Source organism: Ailuropoda melanoleuca, chromosome 14 (assembly GCF_002007445.2).
Source record: "Ailuropoda melanoleuca isolate Jingjing chromosome 14, ASM200744v2, whole genome shotgun sequence".
NCBI classification, from domain to species: Eukaryota; Metazoa; Chordata; class Mammalia; order Carnivora; family Ursidae; genus Ailuropoda; species Ailuropoda melanoleuca.
The window spans coordinates 17,692,824-17,711,766 of NC_048231.1; the positions used below are offsets into that span (position 1 = coordinate 17,692,824).

General features: G+C 48.3%; 1 protein-coding gene across 3 annotated transcripts in view; it reads right to left on the reverse strand.

Annotated features, from left to right (window-relative positions):
* Positions 1-1,733: 1,733 nt before the first annotated feature.
* POMT2 (protein O-mannosyltransferase 2) overlaps positions 1,734-18,943 on the reverse strand; it is a 44,335-nt gene continuing 27,125 nt past the window's right edge. For 2 of the 3 annotated variants that reach the window (XM_034642266.1, XM_002926355.4), the window contains 12 exons: positions 17,307-17,373; positions 14,853-14,922; positions 12,823-12,901; positions 11,348-11,499; positions 10,807-10,898; positions 9,651-9,727; positions 6,937-7,008; positions 6,569-6,628; positions 6,369-6,474; positions 5,351-5,491; positions 5,094-5,208; positions 1,734-4,283 (listed from right to left, as the gene is read on the reverse strand). In XM_034642266.1, coding sequence (XP_034498157.1) covers positions 4,178-4,283; positions 5,094-5,208; positions 5,351-5,491; positions 6,369-6,474; positions 6,569-6,628; positions 6,937-7,008; positions 9,651-9,727; positions 10,807-10,898; positions 11,348-11,499; positions 12,823-12,901; positions 14,853-14,922; positions 17,307-17,373 — 1,137 coding nt within the window. In that variant the 3' untranslated portion in view covers positions 1,734-4,177. The remainder of the gene's footprint in view (positions 4,284-5,093; positions 5,209-5,350; positions 5,492-6,368; positions 6,475-6,568; positions 6,629-6,936; positions 7,009-9,650; positions 9,728-10,806; positions 10,899-11,347; positions 11,500-12,822; positions 12,902-14,852; positions 14,923-17,306; positions 17,374-18,943) is intronic. The other variant, XM_034642267.1, reaches the window with a different exon arrangement.

Genomic DNA, 18,943 nt, shown 5'->3' on the forward strand with positions numbered 1-18,943 from the left:
ATCTCTGCCTCCTGGAAAAAAGGCCTGAGAACCTGGCTGGGCCTATGCAGGGCCTGGGGGGGAGGGTGGGTATTCCAACCGGGACACGGAGGGTCTGAGTCCGTATCTGAGGGCTAAAGAAGTCACAGGCTCTCCCCTCGTTGCCTGGCATCTGCCTAGGACTTGGGCGGCAGATTCTAACGGAGGAGCGTTGAGTGCTGTTCTAGACGGGTGCTGTCACCGAGGTGGAGCTGCCGACAGTAATGGAGCTAGCACCCACCGAGCACTCCTGTCCCAATGCTTTGCAAGGATCTTTATGTCATTCACTCTTCATCCTCACAAGACCTCTATCAAGCAGGTACCATTTGTTGTCATCTGGTTCCACTGTTGAGGAAACAGAAGCCCAGGGGGTTGGTAACGAGTCCAGGAGCACATAGTTGTAAGCGGTGGGGCCAGGCTTTGCCCTCAAGTCTGTCTCCAGCCCATCCTCTAGGCCTCTGTGCTCCACTGCCTCCTTCACGTTGATGGGCTGTGACCAAGAGCTGTGCCCATAGTTCAGACCAACCAAGGTCACTGGGTCTGGGTCAGAGGTGTCCTGGAGCTGGCTCTTCAATGGCGTCAGAGAGCTAGCTGTGCATGTCTATCTTTCCAAACCCTCGTGTAGTAACGTCAGGATGGTAGCCTGAAATGGGTCACGGTGGGAGTATTTACACCATGGAAATTGGCAAGTACTGCCTATCACGGCTTTTTTTCCTCCCTGAAAACCACGGGGCTGGGTGCACCAGCACATACCGGCCACCAGGTGAGCTGCAGCTGCATTAAGCAACATGTATGAAGGAACATGCTAGACCTGGACACCTCTGAGCTGAGCCCAGGCCTTCTCCCCAAGGGATCCAGGGTTGCCAGGTTGTTCTGGGAAGGTGCTTCCAGCCCCAGGACCACGCTGGAGCAGCAGAAAAGCCCAACTTGGTGGCAGTCCTGAACCTGCTATTGACTAATCACAGGAGTTGAGGCAAATAACTTAATCTCTCATGGGTAGAATGGAGACAAACCAGCACTGACTTCACTGTGCCTTCAGGAGGATAGGGGGTCACAGAGGCGTTGGCGCTTGGTCAACTAAGCTGTGCCAGTCAAGAAGTGTTTGGTCCTTTTCTAACCTGCCTCGACTGGGCATTTTCCATCCCCTGAAGATCTGCATGAGCCCCTCCCCATCCCCTCCAGCCACTCTGGTCCCAAGAGGGAGGGGGAGTCAGGCCACCCCCACTTCACAGAGCAGTGCTACTCCTCTCCTCCCTGCCTACTGCCAACACACGTCCTTTGGACCCTTCATATCACCCCTGGTAACAGAAGACCCCTGCCAGGATAGGGCCTCTGGTGAGCACGATGGAAGCTGCTACCGTGCGGGGCCACATAGCTGCTTCAGGAGTGGACGACTGTCACTCTCTCACGCTCCTTGCCCTGCTGTGTGGCGGGTTACAAGAGAAAAAGTAAGGTGCAGCTTCCTACTTATTTTGGAATAAGTTAAAACAAAAGTACAACCAACATTACTCAAGTAACCTTGTACATGGGAGGGCCCAAATGCCCCCTGGGGTAACGAGGCTCACCTGGCCAGCCAGGGGCTCTGCTCAAATTAGAATGGCCTCAGACACTGAGACACAGTGGAATGGTTCTTGCACTCAAAACATTCCTGTCTTCTTTCTGGGAACCCGAAGGAAAGTCAGATTCAATTAAGGAAAAGAAAAACACCATGGCATTCAAAACAAGAGCTATTTATTACAAAAGTAAATGGCCTCTGATTATCCGTGGAAACTATTTTTTTATATATAAAATCGTGGCTCAAAAAGCTGGCTGGAGGTTGGGCTAACAAACACCTTCTTCCTCCACCAGCAGGTGTGTGGGGCGTGTCACATTTCCGCCAATTCCTGGGCACTGGAGCCCACACTCAGAGCACCACCTTGATCTCCCCTCTCCCCAGCATCTTCCACCGACCAAACCTGAGCACCGGGAGCTGCACCAACCCATACAGCCTTGTCCTCAGAGAAGTGCCCTCAGTCTGGGCTAAGAGGAAGAGGAGGGAGTGAGCCAACAATTCTTCTCTCATCCTTGGAACGCAGTAGAAGAGACAGAGGAACCCTCTAATTCTGTAGCCAAATTAGGAGGGAGCCATGGGCAGGAAGCTGGCTGAGCTTTCTCCTTCCTCACCCTCACTCAGAGTGGCTGCCCCTCTGGCTCCTTGAGAGTTCCTCCCTTCCAAAAAGTTCCTAGTAGCAAATAAGAAGGTACGAGGGGAACTCGGCCACGTCCCAGTTGTCACGGGGCCACTGTTCTTGGCTGAGAAGCAAGCACACACTCCTGCGTTCTCCCTCCAGGAGAGCCCACCCGGATGGCTACCCACACCCAGCTCAGAAGAAACCAACTCCACCTTTGGGGAGGAGGGACAGTGGTGCGGTAGAAAGGGTGAGCAGAAGTTCTCCATCCCTGCTCTCCTCCCCTTCCAGAAGCGCAATTAAGCCCACAGCCCAGACTCAGCACACAGGCAGCACTTCCTGCCAGGGGAAGTCAAGAGGGTTGCAGCTCTGGGAGAGGGAGGTCATCACACCCCAGATCTAATTAACAAACCTGCCTTGCTTTTGACATTGCTGCATTTCCTCTATTAACATTAATGATGGCTGGTCTGAACGGCTAAGGATGGCCAGAAGCTTCCCTCCCCACTGCCCAGTAGGTAGCACAGCCTGTCCCTGGGCCCAATTTCCAGTCTCCGTGGCAACCGCCACCCGAAGATGCTCTGAAGAGCTCTGACCCTGTCAGAACTGGTGGGGGCTACAGAAAAGGGAAGATGAAGTGTGGCAGAGCCTCATCATTAAACCTGGAAGCATCACAGTCCCCGGAGACAAAACACTCTGTCATGCATGGCAGGAGGCCTGAAGAGCGGGCCTGAGGCTGGGTCGGTTCTGACCCAAGGGTTTTCTGAATCTCTTCCATTTGGGGAGGAAGTGAAAGGAGCGGCTCTGAGCTTCTTGCTTGGGCTTTAAAGTGGTAGAGAGCAGACGCTTTGCTGCATTTCTGGGTGCTCTGGGTCTTTGGGAGAAAGAGATCGGTGAAACAGTGACACAGAGAAAGGGAAATGAAATGAAATGCATTCAGGGCAGCAGGGAAGACTAGAGAAGTAAAAGTGGGGAACACCTCATGAGTGACAGGAACATCAACCCAGGACCCCAGCCCAGTACCAGAGATTCCCTGCCCTGCTGCCCACCAGCCTCGGCTGTCAAGGGGCCCCAAAGTTTCCCCCAACCATGCAGAGAATGCATCTGCCCCACCTCGTAGCCAGGCTGGATGCAGAGGGAAAAGGACGCACAGCAAGAAACCACCTCTGGCACGCAGGGCCTGGGAACACAGAGCAGCCAAGGCTAGGACGCCATTCCTCCCACCAGTCATCATGTGATATTCTTGGAGAGCAAGGAACCAAGGGCTGATGAGTTCTCGGCTGCCTCACTCCAGAGCCCAGTCCTCTGTGCACATTGCAGGCAGGAAGTGCAGCCACCTGCTGCCACAGAGACTTCCCAGCAGCTGTTCCCCGGGGAAGCACCTGGGAGGCCAGCCCTCCAGCTCAGGGGCCCTCAGCTCTATTTGTTTGTGGGGAGAAGGGCTGCAGAGCTTTAATGGCCCCCTCTGCTCTGCCCTTGATGATATTCCAAAGTAGGGCCATTGAGCTCAGCCTTCTTGGAGGTCAGAGAATTTTTGATGGCTCTTGCTTTCAAACCAATCCAGTGTGAAAGAAATACTAGAAAATACTACTATAGCCCTGGACTATTTCTTACAGTTTATGACACCCACTTGTCCACAGACACGGTCGATATTCCACAAGTATATGGACAAATGAACTCTCCCATTCCCACACACTCATGCCCACTCTCTCACACACTCATCCTTCCTTGTGTTGCACACTCGGGGAAACGGGCCTGAGAGATGTCCTCTGTTGCTGGGGCATTCCCAGTGGTGAGATCTCTGTAGACAGCGCTGCGGCTCTCCCTAGTGCTGGGTTAAATTCGGGGTATGCTCCCAGAGCTTGATCCCGGCAGGCAGCAGAACTCCTCGGGCTCCTCGGGTGGCTTTGCCCACAGCTGGGAGGGTCCAGGGACTGGCTGCACAGCTGGCTGTCCCCAGAAGTTCCTGGGCTCAGGCTGGAGTGGCAGTAGTCTCAAAAGTCCCATGATTCAAGCCACCTTAGTCCCGCCATGGGACTCCGGGGGTCCTGGGCTAGGGGACCCACCATCCCGTAAGCCAGAGGGTGGAAGAGGCAGAAGCTGTAAGAGAGAATTCAGAGGGAGGCGGCTGGCACCCAGTGCCTCAGCAGGGGCAAGGGGCCCCAAGGAGCTCTGAAATTCAGCAGCCCCTGCTGGAGCTTACCAGATCTTCTCCACCTACAAGACCCACTGCTCATCACAATGTCTGAGTTCACCATGTGGGCACACTGTAGTCCGAGAGCTTAGCAGATGCTGGCTTAATGACAACCAAGGAAAGGGCTCCTCCCAGGAGGCCCAGGGGAGAGACCAGTCCCGGGGTCTGGTCATGGCTGTTTGGCTCAGAGTATTTGTTAAAATGTGCATGTGTCCTCAGGTCACAGGCCCATCATTTCCTGTTCACACTTTAATGTTGCCTCCCTGGCCCCTAAAGGCCAGTGACTCTCAATAGGGGATCTGTGAGAATGGCAAGAAGCGGGGGTGGTGAGTCTTGCCAAACAACACCCTCCTTCCAGTTATTCTGAGCCACACCCCACACCCCTCTCCCCACCCCCTCTAGGGCTGTCCAGTGGGGAGCCAAGGTGACTAAAGAGAGGCAGCCTGTATGCTGGGATGGTACAAAAGCTGGGACCCACGGGCAAAAAGAAAGAATGCGCAGCTAGCGCCAGCTTTCTCCTATCCGGCTCCACTTTAGGGTCACCTAGGGAGCTCTGAAAACTGGCTCCATTGAATCAGAGCCTCTGGGGATGGGGCCCAGGCACCAGCATGCTTTAAAAGCACCCCAGGGGATTCTAAGACGCATCAAAGGCAGAGGCATCAGAGCTGTGGGTGGGGAGCAGGGGGGAGGCAATGCAAGGGGTAGGGGATACTCACCTATAGGCAGTTCCCAGGAGCAGGCTCAAGAGTCCCACCACATATACGCCCCTGGCCAGGGAAGAGGAGGCCAGACTCCAGGCACAGAGCCGCAGGAGAGTATCCCACAGAATCCCTAGAAGAAAGAAGAGAGACAGAGCTAGCACCGGTCTGTCAGAGGATGACTTACTAAGAAGCCACCCAGGTCAGGAAGCAGACAGAAGCCCCTCGGTGCTGCTCCCCCCCTTCTCACCCGAGTCCAGGTAGGCAGTGCTGACCTGTCAACATGCTGGAGAAGAGCATGGCCGGGAAGTAGTGGTGGAAGTAGAGGATCCGGCCCATCAGGAAGAATGGGAAGTAATGCAGCATCCAGCCGAGCAGGAGCTGACCGCCTCCTTGCAGCAGGACCTGGGACAGCCCTGGGCCCCAAGCAGCACAGCTTGGTCAGCAGCCAGGGAGGGGCCGAGACCCCAGGCTCTCGTCCAGCTCTGCCCCTCCCTTGCTGGGTGGCTAGACAACGCCCCGTGCCCTTACTGGGCCTGCCTCCCTCATCTGGAGCACACTCAGCAAGCCGCTAAGCAAACCTACAGCCGCTGGACAAGACGTGCAGATGGCCCCCGAGAGCCTGACTCAGCGCCTGCCTGGAGAGGCCTCGGCACCCATGCAGGTGCACCGCACAGCAGCAGGAGGCAGCCGAGCCTCTAAAGAAACCAAGACGCGGCACGCCCACAGACAGCTGCCCCCACCCCACCACCATCTCCCCCATCGTTGCTGCCGCACAGATCTCTGCAGTGGCAGACAGGGCAAAGGTGAAGTCAGAGATGAGGATGGAGGGGAGGGAGGGGGTCTAGGGCTGTGGCAGTTCACACAGAAGCTGCACAGGGGAACATCTCAGGGGCTGTGGTCCCTATGCCACTAGAGGACAGGGCCACGGGACGCAGAGCGACAGAGGAGAAAAGGTGGGCAGCTCTATACAGAGCATTGAGGTACAAAGTGAGGGCTCCAAATTCAGACTACTTGGGTCTGAGCCTCAGCTCTACACTCACTAGTATAGATCCTGGGTAAGTCTCTTCTTTTTGTGCCTTTGCTTCCTAAGCCATAAAATGGGGGTAAGAATGTTCTACTCTCCAGGGCTGCTGGGAGGAAGGAGTGTTTAACATGGTACTGGGCATTTGGTAACTGAGCTTTAAAAAGTGAAGGAGAAGGGAAAGAGGGGGGTGAAGGCAGAACGGCCCATCAGCAGTACAGGCGCCGGCCAGCTGCTAGGTCAGGGGAGAGCCAGCCCAAGGCACCGACCTTCAACCTCCGCAGGCAGGCGTGCCCCTCTCTGCACGGCGACAGCAAAGATGCTCCCCAAGAGGAGGTAGAGGACAATGCTCGACAGATTCAGCCACCAAACCACCTGCATGGGAAGCAGAATCGGCGGGTGAGAGGAGAGCCACAGCCCCCAAGTTCCCGGGCTGAGGGCCCACGTAGGGAGCTTGCAGGGCACTCACCGGGTTGCCGAGCAGATACACGCGGAAGTCTGTATCATTGATCCCTGAGAAGCGCAGGCCCTGCGGGGCAGAGGACACACTGCTGATCCACGGCCCAGTGCATCCCAGCCACATGTGCTGCGGCGGAGAGGAAGACCAGTTCCCTTCCACAGACAGGGAGCCTGGGCAGGGAGGGCTCAGAAAGTGCCGATTCTGTGTGAGCTCTCCAGGAAGGCCGGGTCAGAACCAGGACAGAAAACAGAGCCCTGTCTCCGGCCACCTCATGCCAGGTCAGGCCTTGCCCAGTCGCCCCACCCCACCCTCACCAAGTCTCAACAGTCTCTTTTCTGGCTCCATTTCCTGGGAGCAGCTCTAGCCTCGAGACCTACCTGATAGTTGATAGGCCAGTGCCAGGGTTTGGATGTGAACTCATTGTCCTTGGGTTTGAGGCCATTGTTCCCCTGCAGGAAAATGGCAGAAAAGAAACTAGTCAAGGCAGAGATCTAGAGAGCTGACGGAAATGTGAGGAATGGGTATCTCTGACAGATACCCACCTGTCAAGAGAAACCTCCCCCATCTCCCTCCCTTGCGGGGAAGAATTTGGTGCTCATTCTCAGTCACTGTTCACCCGCTTACGACTGCCTTACTTCTGCCAACACACAAGCTTGCATTGCCACCAGAGACAGTACATTCAGACCCACTAGAGAGAAAAAAGAAGGACCTGTTTCCTGTGAGCACAAAACAGATAATCTGTCTTCCAGACCAAGTAGAAGGTGTCAAGAGGGCTAGTGGGAGACAGATAAAAAATCAGGCTGGCGTACTTGTTCCCTCTGGAGGCCAATTTCAAACACAAAACCAGACACTCTGATGAGTTCCTGAACTTGGAAAAAGTTACTTTAGTCTAGTGTTTCTCAACTTATTTTTTCATTCTTGCCCTTCCTGGGGATTTTTAGACTTTTTTTTTCTAAATGCCTCCCATGACATTTTAATACCACAGCTATACAGTAAACGTGTTTATATATTGGATGACTACCTACGCTTCATACATTAAAAAGTTAAGGGGTTTTTGCCTTCCAAGAATACATTTTACCCACTGGGAGAGACAGTACACCCATTCAGAGTGCACACTTTAGCCTGAAGGACCCAGACTCAGCCCCTTTAATCCAGCAGCCAAGACTGTCCAACACCCTGCCTCTACACGCCAAAATCAGGGCTTTTCAAAAACAAGAAGGAAAAGATCAGGACCCTGGATGCTAAGCACCAGAAGTGGTGGCACCTCATTATCAGAACAAATTGAGAAGACACTTCCCGAGAACAGAAGTGAGGTGTTATGAGTTAGGTCAGGGTTTCTCCACTGAAGGGCTCAGAATGAAGAATGACTCATCCTGGGCCCCAGAGGAGCTGCTAAGGGAAATCGATTCCTTCAAACTACTACAGTTCGGTCCCAGACTCGGGGACTCCAGCCAGAGCTATAACCAACCAGGGGCATCCTGTTCATTGCATTAATCTCAGAAGTCCAGCTCCTTTACTAATCCAAGACATGGAAGGGAGGAAAAGTCTGTAACCATGACAGGCCTATGCATTTACACATCATTCTCTATGCTTAAAATCTAGAGTGGGCTCATTCCAGCTGACCTCAGCAGGCAAGGCAGCCTTCTCTGCACAGAACTCAGACCCTAGACTCAGCAGGCAGAAAAGCCCTCTCCCGTGCAGTTTCCGTCATCTGGACTATTTTCATCACTCTCCCCACCCTGACTCTACGTTCGTTGAATACGAAAGTTCCCTGATGCCCTTTTATTCTTTGGCTATACCTTTTATATAATGAAAGAAGAAATGAGACTAGACTTAGTCTTAAAATTCTTACCCAGACATGGAATGATATTTTGACTGACAGGCACATATTCAAAAGAGCTATGTCATCAGGCCACAGTGACAGCTACAAGCAGGGAGTCAGAGAAGAAGTGACCCAGAGATCACTTAATGTCAAGTCATCACCTCGAATGTGCAGAAATGACAAAATTTGAATTTTTTTATCTAATCTGGTGAAATAAATCAACTATACTTACTCAGTACAGCTTACATAATCACTTCCAGGAAAGTCCTCTTGACAATGCTCAGCAGGGGACAAATAACCAGCACTACACCTCTCTGCACCCGTGTGTGTGGAGTGACCATCACATACCTGGCTGAAGATACACTGATTCCTAAACACCGTTCCTGCAGGACACTGGCTTTCCCCTACACATCAACACTGCAGCAGGCTTTCTCTACTGCACAGGGAAGAAGCTAAGCTAGTGGGTAGAACTTTCTCAACTTAAAGATCTCCTCTCTCAATTGTTCTTACAGCTTTGAGGCTAGGACTGCTGTCAGATACCAGTGATGGCAAGTACCAACCATGAGTCTTACAAAACCTACAAAAGACTCAGCCACGCCCCCCGAACAGTCTGGGAACATGAGTGGGCTCATGCTGGGAATTTTATGCTGCAGATAAACAACATGCTCAGACCAGCTAGTCATCCTAATTTATCCCAATTTCATATGATGAATGAGCTATCGATGTCTCAAGATCTTCAACCAAGAGCACTCTGGTTTTCAGGGGCTCTGCCATTTGAAGAGATTTGAGAATCACTTCGAAGCAGCAGAATGTGGGCGTGACCAGCACGGACTCTGAAAGCCTGCCAGCCCGGCTCTGAAGCCTGGATCCATCTCTTCCGTTTAGTTCTGTGACCCTGGGCAAGTTCTTTAATCTCTCTGTGCCTCGACTCCCTCATCTGTAAAGTGGGGACAAGGGTCCCCATAGGACTGTGATAACTACAGAATAAGTTAGTGTGGCACTGTGCTTAGAGTGGCGCCTGGCACGTAAGAGCTACGTAAGTGTGCACTGATGTCTGTTGTCGTCACCATCATCATCATCGTCATCACCGTCATCATTCTGCAATAAGGGAAATGCCTTTGAAGACCAAATAAACCAGAAGCGGAGACCCTTTCAAAGTCCTCCACCAGGGGACAGTCGATCTATACCATGGTTACTGATTTGTGATGCAAATTTGTGGATGGCCAAGAGCTCATAGAGAAGCCTTCCAATGAGAGAGGGTCATAGTACCCGGATCATCACCATGTGGGACTCCAGCAAGATCTCAGGAAAAGTGGGCTGCAGCACATCCAGGCTGATGTTTGGCACTAGACAAAGAGGGGACAGAGAAGAAAACCTTGGTCACACGCACATTCTCACAGCTGTCCATGGTACCAACACCACCCCTGGAGTCCGAGTGTAGCTTTCCTGATGTGTTGGCTAACGAGTAGATTAGAGTGTTAAGGAGACAGAAGAAAGCTTGGCCCAATTCTTGATCATTCCTTCAGCTGTGCGAAGCCCTCATGGGGCATTTGGAGGAATACAAAGGCAAGAGACAATGAGGCCTGTCCCCAGCATTGCCACCACTCTTGGCACCATCATCCTTCATTATAGTACAGGCTCGAATGTTGCTTTCCCTGCTAGGCTGGTCTGTGAGGACAGGGACCAAGTACATCTCATTCACCAGTGTATCCCTGGGGCCCCCAGGCTTCCCACTGTACTCACTAAAGAGTTGCTTAATTAGTTAATTAATTAGCTGGTTGGCTAAATTAGGTAGCAAGAAGAATGAAATGGGAAGCACAGAGAGGGGAAATCAAGCAGAAGCTTAAAAGGGGTGGTTGAGGAGGACAAATGACAGATCCAAAGACTACCGAGTTGAAGATGACATTGATGCAGAATCATCAGATTGGAGCCTGGGAGTACAGATACTGGGGCTCAGACCAAGGACTATGGCCACCGCTTTCTGTAAAAGTGTTAGCTGGCTATGGGGAGGGGAGGAGCTCTACACAGGGGCATAAATGGAAAGTACCAGCCTGCTCTAAGCTTGAGGGTGGGAGGTATCCACGCGCAGGGGACAGAAAAGCCCAGAAGGAGACAAGACAGGTGGACCTGCATTGCAGGTGGCAAGGAGAAGCATCAGATCTAGCAAGAGGCAAGGGAAATGGGACAAGGAAACACTGGCCCACAGTGAGGTCACCGATCACTCTAGGGGGAGTTTAAGGAGGATGGGAAGTTGACATGGATGGGAAGAAAAAGGAGCTACCTGTTGAGACAACTCGCATGAAGAGACTGGGTTCAAAAACGGCAGGAAACGACAGCGAGATGAAGCAGCAGCAGAATCTATGAGGGTTGATTTTTCTCAGACAAGAGTTACTTATAAATGTTTCCAGGAAGTAATCTCACTCACATTTGGGATTGATATGGTCCTCCACATTCCAGATAGAGTTGAGGGTTTCCTTTAGATATGGGGTGCAAGTAACTTCCAACTGTTCCCAGCCCCTGTGAAAAGCAGTCACAGAGGTCTCTCAGAAGACATGAAACTCACCAGAGAGTCGCGCTGTCGAATCTCTTAAATTTATAGAACCTTGCCCTTTTCAACCCAGTGGCCATGCTTTTCTCAACCTCACTCTTTTATATTCCATGACTATCCTAGGAAGAGTCCAGCATAGAGTATTCCCACTTTAGAAAGGCCCAGAGTATTTAGAAGGTCCAAGCCAGATGAACAACTATTCTGTTCAACTCTCAGAACACATAAAATACCAAAGGAACTCTGGAGTTCTGTGCTCTGTAACACACGTGATGCCTTTTCTCCCTCCATCCACCACTAAAAACAAGAAAACATGAAGTGAACATTGACAACTGGGAAACAGAAGCTTCTGGTATACTCCTTGTAGTGTGAAAGGAGAAGCATGAGCCTCAGTTGGGAAATCAAAACCCCAGAGACTCACCACTTAGGCAAGACCTTTCCCGAGGAGCCCAGGACACAACCCGTGACCAGATGGATGAGGCGAATGCGACTTCTTAGCACTTTGATCCGGTTTCCAAATTTTCTGTTTACAACCTCAATCCGCCAGAAATCATTTGAGTCCCCTGTCCCGTTCTGCCATGTAAATCAAGGAAAAAATACAAAGAAAGTAAGATGACTTTAGAGAAGAAGTGTCAGGAAAGGGAGATGGCCACCCTTACGATGCCACCATGTTACAAAGGTCAAAGACAAAACAGGCCTCAGTGGATGAGGTGGGAAGGGGAATGAGAGGGCCAGAGAAACATCCCACGTGATGGACATTACCCCAGCACTCCCTACCACAACTAAGAAAAGCAGTGTAACTCCTGCAGCCTGCAGTCCAGCTCTTCACTTCACAGGCCTAGAGTTTAAATTCCGCTCTTAGGGGCGCCTGGGTGGCACAGCGGTTGAGCGTCTGCCTTCGGCTCAGGGCGTGATCCCGGCGTTATGGGATCGAGCCCCACATCAGGCTCCTCTGCTGTGAGCCTGCTTCTTCCTCTCCCACTCCCCCTGCTTGTGTTCCCTCTCTCACTGGCTGTCTCTATCTCTGTCAGATAAAAATAAAATAAAATCTTTAAATTCCGCTCTTAAACCAAACTCAAGACATCACCACATCCAGAAATAGGTTTGGGCCATTTGTACCCATTACTTGGCCATCTAGACACTCACTCATTTAAGCCAGAAAGGTTTGGCCTGGAGATTCTATTTTGGAAATTAAGACACTTGTGTCTAATTCTCTCAGGAGATGCCCACAAGAAAGAGATGAGCTATGGCTCTTGCACTGGGGGATAAGCAAACAGAAGGAGGGTTGGGAAGTGCACCTTAAGGAACCCAGGGTCTTTACTGATGCACCAAAGCCCCTGCAAGGGAGCATAAGATATTCCTAAGTCTAGCTGCCCTCTCTAGTTTGTTTTGTTTCCAAGCCCTAAGTACTCCTAGAGCTTCTTATTCTATTAACTGCATCACCCCAACGTAGTAAAAAATCCAAAAGCAATGTGGTTAACATCCCCCTGCAGAACAGGGAAGTAATCCTTAAAAATATAGCCAATGTGGATTTGGGATCTGGCAAAAAATAAACTTATATATTCACCTAGGATCATATTGTGGGTCCATGGCTTCTATGTCCAATGTGATTTAAACAGGGACCCAAGTAGTATTCATATGTGACATTTATTAAGTGTCAGAACATAAAAATGGCATGGTTATTATGGGAAGGGAGCGATGGAGACAAACAGACTCACAGGCTGCTTTTCCCACAGCAAGCCTAGCCAAAAACTTCCCAATGTTCATACAGTCCCTGTATAGCCTGTCATCCTTAGGACCATTCCAGAGTTCCAGGGAGGATATGTTCTGTCACGTGGCCCTGAACCAGGCCCCACAATTTTTTACAGCCTGCTCACACTCCAGTTGCTCACTTACTATGCCATAGCCAGTGACCTGATAGTGCTTCCGGGTCAGGGGGGCCTCGTGATAGTGACTGTGCAGGTTCCGAGAAGTCCTAGAAGTTAAGAGAGAGTAATGCCATTACCCTGGAGAAAAGAGACGAGCAATTTCTCCTCTTTTACTGAGGATATTCAGAATCATTGGTTAGTGCAAGAAAAATTAGAATCTGAGCTATGAAATCCAACATATCAGGAACGTCTTGCATATTTACTCACAAGAAACATCCAGAGAATCAGAGAATTGCCCAAACCAGCAGGGACAGATGGTAGGAGTCCTGGACTCCATCCCAAGAAAGGGGTGAACTTCAGCACTGGGGGGATGACTTACCACATTTGGTGGCTTTGAAGCACTTAGCTTGCCTGACTCATGAGGCAGCTTTGGGGAGAAGAAATTAGAATTTATAATCTATGTATGCCTGAGCCAGGTAAGCCTCCTCCCCCCAGTTTACTCTTTCTGTCCTCATCGCAGTTTTACAAAGTGGGGATCTGTGGGGGAAGGGGGATTAATTTGGCTTTTATTTACTTTGTGACTTTTATAATAATTCTTACATTTTTTTTAAGGTTTTATTTATTTATTTGACAGAGAGAGCCAGACAGCAAGAGAGGGAACACCAGCAGGGGGAGTGGGAGAGGAAGAAGCAGGCTCCTAGCGGAGAAGCCTGATGTGGGGCTCGATCCCAGAATGCTGGGATCACACCCTGAGCAGAAGGCAGACACTTAATGACTGCGCCACCCAGGCACCCCAATAATTCTTACTTTTATCCACAGTAAGAAATAAGTGTTCATTAAAAAATTCTGGAAATTTCCAAAAATAAAATTTAACTATAAATAATAAAGAACTTTTAATTTGTTAATAAAACAAAATGAAATTTATTAAGTAATAAATAATAAAAATTAAAAAGTAACCATAATCCTACTAGGAAAAAAACACTGCTTATAGTTTTTCTATATACATAATCCCTGATTTTTAAAAACACCATATCTGATGTTTCTAGTACACAAAATTTTTGCAGAGCTGCTTCTGCTATCTATTGTAACTGTTCGCTCTTGCACATGGTGCCCTATTTCCTTGTGTGCTTATTTTTTACTATGTACTATTCACTGTCACTGAAAAACTATTTATGGGAATGGATGGCAATCTCTTTCCCAAAAGAGGATTTACATCTGCTTTTAGCCAGGCACCTAGAAAATATTACCAGTCTAGGATTATAGCACTTAAATTCATGGCCTAAAGATTTTGAGACCATCCAGATGAAATTAATTTGGGCCACAAATCCACGTGAGGATCAACTGGCAGTTACAACTTTTCAGGAACCAGAGATAGCCCCTCCTTAACCCTGCTCCTCCTGCTCAAGCCCTTTGGGGTCTCAAGTTTGGGGGAAGAATCACTTAATAAATTTACCACTTTGGGTGAGCCTAGAGCTTCGAATTTACAACTCTTTCTCTCAAGGGGCAGTCAAAACCAAAGATCGAAACTCAAGGCTGTGGGATCAAGGCAGAAGTGGCTGCAGCATCCCACTCATTTCTCTGGATTTCCCCCTGCCCTCTTTCACTTAGATTTTGGCCTGGTAATTCCCTACTGCCTTGTCAGCTCTTTGATGCTTTAAGATGTTTTCATGTTATTCCAGCATTTTTAGTCATTTTCAGTGAGAACACTGCTTAAATAAACCAGCTTGCCATATTCGCAGAAACAGACTTCTATATCCTTCTAAAGGCAGCCAATTGAGAAGAAGCGTTGGGTAACTCAAATATTTTTTTTCCTCTGGAAAAAGGAAAACTGAACAGTACTTTCAACGTTCAAAGCTCCCCAAAGCCAAAACAGGTGGACAAAACTGGCCTGCTTATTTCACCAGACTTCATAAAATGGCTTTCCCATCTAGCACAGCAGCCTTGTTCCATTTACTAGAACCTTATCCAAATCTGACTTCTGTTTATTTCCAGATTTGAAGAATTCCTTACCATTGGTGCCCATACCACTCACTCACCCCAGACAGCAAATTCACTTACTCTTTGTGTTCTAGCCTAATGATGTCTCCATGTCTCACAAACTCCGCTGGGAAGGAAGGGTCCAGGGGATCTGCCAAGAAGAAACAAGCATTGATATCTGAAATCATTTACTCATTAGCTAGTAGGAATTGAGGGCCTACAAGGAAAGAGTTATAGTATAATATGGTCGGTGCTAGAGGTATAGACAGAGTGCTGGAAGAATAAAGAGAAAGGGCCCCTCGCTGTCTCAAGGAAGGGTATCTCAGAGATATGCTTGAAAAGAGGAGAATTTTGTCAGGTCAACAAGTGGGGCACAGATGTATGAAAGAACAAAATGCACTGACCGATAGCAAATGGTTTCATATGACTGGGTAGGGTGTGGTGGGCGGGGGGAACAGGAAAGACCATGGGAATAGATGAGGTTGTGAACAAGTAGGGCCGGACAGTGCATGCCAGGATAGGAAATGTGGTCTTTATCTGACAGGCACCAAAGCCTCCATAGGAAGGTTTTTAAGCTGAGAAGTCAAATAATAAGATTTTCCTTTTAATACTAAAAGCACAGTTTTCCAAAAATTAATTCCATGTAAATGGAATATATGCCTAGCTCTCCTCAGAGTCCAATGCTAAACGCTGCAAATTTTGTCAGTCATTATCCTGTCTCTGGCAACAAAATTGCTAAGTGTGAGGCAAAGAAAATGATGAAGTGACAAAAGAAAGGGACCACAACATCTAGAAACCAAGTCCGATCAGGTCTAGCAAGGCAATGACAATGGCAAAGGAGCTGACAGTAACCAGCAACACAAAAAGATCCTTGCAAACTTCTGTCCCAAACAGAAGACACTAACATTCAAGGTCAGGAAAGAGAAATGTGCCGGAACAAATCACTAGTTTTTAAGAGAATTAGAGAACTCAAGTGTAAAGATGCCCACTCCTATGTGGACTTTAAGGTCTCCGAAAAAGATTAATAAGCAAAGGTGACAAATCAAGTAAGTCAGTGGGAGGGAAGTTTCATTTTACATGGATGTGGCAGGGAGAAGTGTTTTTAGCATCAAGAACACAAAGACCTAAATAAACAAAATCACGAATGGGAGAGGAGAAGTAACAATCGACAGTGCAGAAATACAATCAATCACAAAAGAATATTATGAAAAACTATATGCCAACAAATTGGACAACCTAGAAGAAATGGATAAATTCCTAGAAACATGTAAACTACCAAAAGAACACAAAGACCTGAATCTGTATGGCTCCCACTTCCCAAAGTGCTTGTAGCTCTCTGCCTTCACACACAGCCTTAGTTCCTTGGATGAAATGCAACCACCTTAAACTAGAAGCCACATCGAATAACAGATCAGAGATGTTCCAAATTTGGTTCATGCCCACGTAATTTTAGAAGTAAAGTGGTCTTGCTTCATAACCCCTCATTGTGATAGGCCACTTACGTTTGTCCTATTGGATCAAAACAATCAATACTGGTATTATAAAGGGACAGAAACAGACTCTGACGAATGGTGTCCTAACGTATATTACTGAGGCAGAGACAGTGGTTGTGTGCGCCATATTTCTAGGCTCAAGACTGCAGCAATATGAGGTGGGGAAAGGAAAAAAGAAGGTGAATTTAGATGAATAGCCACCCACTACCACACAAAAGCTCAGGAGCAGCTGACTCAAGAAAGGTGGAGAGCCAGGTGGGGTTTACTGAGGAGTCATAGAGAATGCCTGGGACACAGGACAATCAGCAGGGGCTCAGAGGTGAGCAGAAGATGCCCTCTGTTCTCTTCTCAGCTATAGTAGAAGGCACAGCCTGTGGGTAGCTAGCTCCCTGACCAAAGAAAGATCTGGATATAGCCCATGTCATAAAGCCCCAAGAGCCCATTAAGTGTGCTTCAGAGCAGCTTTGCCCAGGCCAGTCAGGGGCAGGTCAGCAGGTACTGAGTGAAGGCCCAAGCACCAGGCTAGACAAGCTCAGCGACAGGCTCTGAGATCTACAACTGACTGGTCCAGTCCAGAGATGACCAGTGGGCAGCAATACTCTAGCATATCAAGACAACTTGAGCTGCACCATATGCTGGGGTCTGCAAGGCTTAGTGTGCTCTCATTAGAAATGAGAGTAGCCACCGTGTGCCCTCAGTTGGAGCTACTCAACCAGTCCCTGGTAGCCTGGTACCTGGTAGCCAGGTAACCAGGCTGAATTAAGTGTGAGCCTTGGCTGGGCTCTCTGGCTTCAACATGACAGCTATTAAGAGTGAGATCTTATCTGTCTTGCTCACTTCTTACCTCCTATGTTGACAACAGTGCTTGGAACATAGTAGGTGCTCAATAAATTGTTGTTGAAAGGATAACTGAGATCAGTAAAGGTATTGCCAAAGAATGCTCAGGAATGCCCATCTCCATACCATTTGAAGGCATGAAAAATGTTAAAAATGGCTCAGAGTAACCAATAATGCAAGAAACATCAGTTCCCTACCACATTACCTGCGTTTGTGTTATGTTTCTTGATAATCCACAGGTTGTTGTAGTCTTTGTGCAAATAGGTGGTAACCTGGGTGGGGGAGGCGGTAGGGGAGAATACCATCAATATCAGCATAGCCACAGGACAATCAATAGCAAACTAACACTGCTTAAGCCTCTTTCAGAATCCCCAGCCACCAACCCGAGGGGCCATGTTTCCCAGTGGTGTTCAGAAGTAGCACTGGTGAGATTCTCTCCTTCCATTTGCATTTAGACAATAGACTTTTTGATTGGTTTCTTTGTATCTTTCTGCATCTTATCTTTAAGGCTTCAGCCTCCTAGAGGAGGAACCATGATACCTTGTGTAACATAGTCTCCAGCATACAAAAAGGATTTAGTGCATTTTTAAAAATATTTATTTATTTATTTTAGAGAGAGATCGAGAGCACGAGCTGGGGGAGGGGCACAGGGAGAGGGAGAAAGAGAATCCCAAGCAGGCTTCACACCCAGTCATGGAGCCTAATGTGGGGCTCCATCTCAGGACCCTGAGATCATAACCTGAGCCAAAATCAAGAATGAGACACTTAACTGACTGAGCCACCCAGGCGCCCTGATTTAGTGCATTTTAAGAAGTAATTAAGACCATGTCTCAAATTTTCTAAATGAAAAATTCATGCTTTATTTTCTAGAATGTGGCCAAATGAAACTAAATAGCTCCATAAATATCTCATCCTAGAAGCCTAAGGTTTTAGACCGTAGCCATTCCATAGACACTGATTTTTTAAAAATTAAATGTGTATGTGTGTGTATGCATGTGAACATGCATGTCATGCTGTGATGAATGTAATAGCAAAAATTTGGAAACAGAATAAACGTCCAATAATAGGGGAACAGCTAACATGATGATATGTCCACAGGACAGAATATTACACAGCCACAGAAAATGTTTCTGAGCATTTTTTACCACCTTAGGAAAAGGTTAATAAAATGCTGATGCTGAAAATGGCTGCCATTTATCATCAGTTACTGTTCTAAGCACTGGGCAGGTCTTATCTCTACACTGTAGGTGCTATGGTCATTCCCACCTTACAAGGAAACTAAGGTTAAGTAACTTGCTCAAAGTCACCACAGCCTATCAGTGGAGAGACAGGATTCAAACCAAGGCAGCTAACTCCAGTGCTCCCAGGATAGAAACTATACTCATACAATTATGCCAATTATATAAACAAGAACATAAATACATGGAAACAATAGAAACATATACAAAGTGAGTTTTTATGACTTCCATCAGACAAAACATGACTGATTTACTTGCAAAGAGATTTGGAATCAGCATTTAGGGAAAAATTATGTATGTATTATGGTTGCTTTGTTTCAGTGGCTTTTACTTTCTCAGAAAAAAAAAATCAGGAATGATGGTATTAAGAATATACAAGAAACTGGGACACCTGGTGTCTCAGTCAGTTAAGCGTCAGACTCTTGATCTCAGCTCAGGTCTTGATCTCAGGGTCATGAGTTCAAGCCCCACATTGGAGCCCAGCTCCAAGCCCGGCGTGGANTGTGTTCCCTCTCTCACTGGCTGTCTCTATCTCTGTCGAATAAATAAATAAAATCTTTAAAAAAATAATAAATAAAAAAATAAAAAAAATAAAATAATTAAA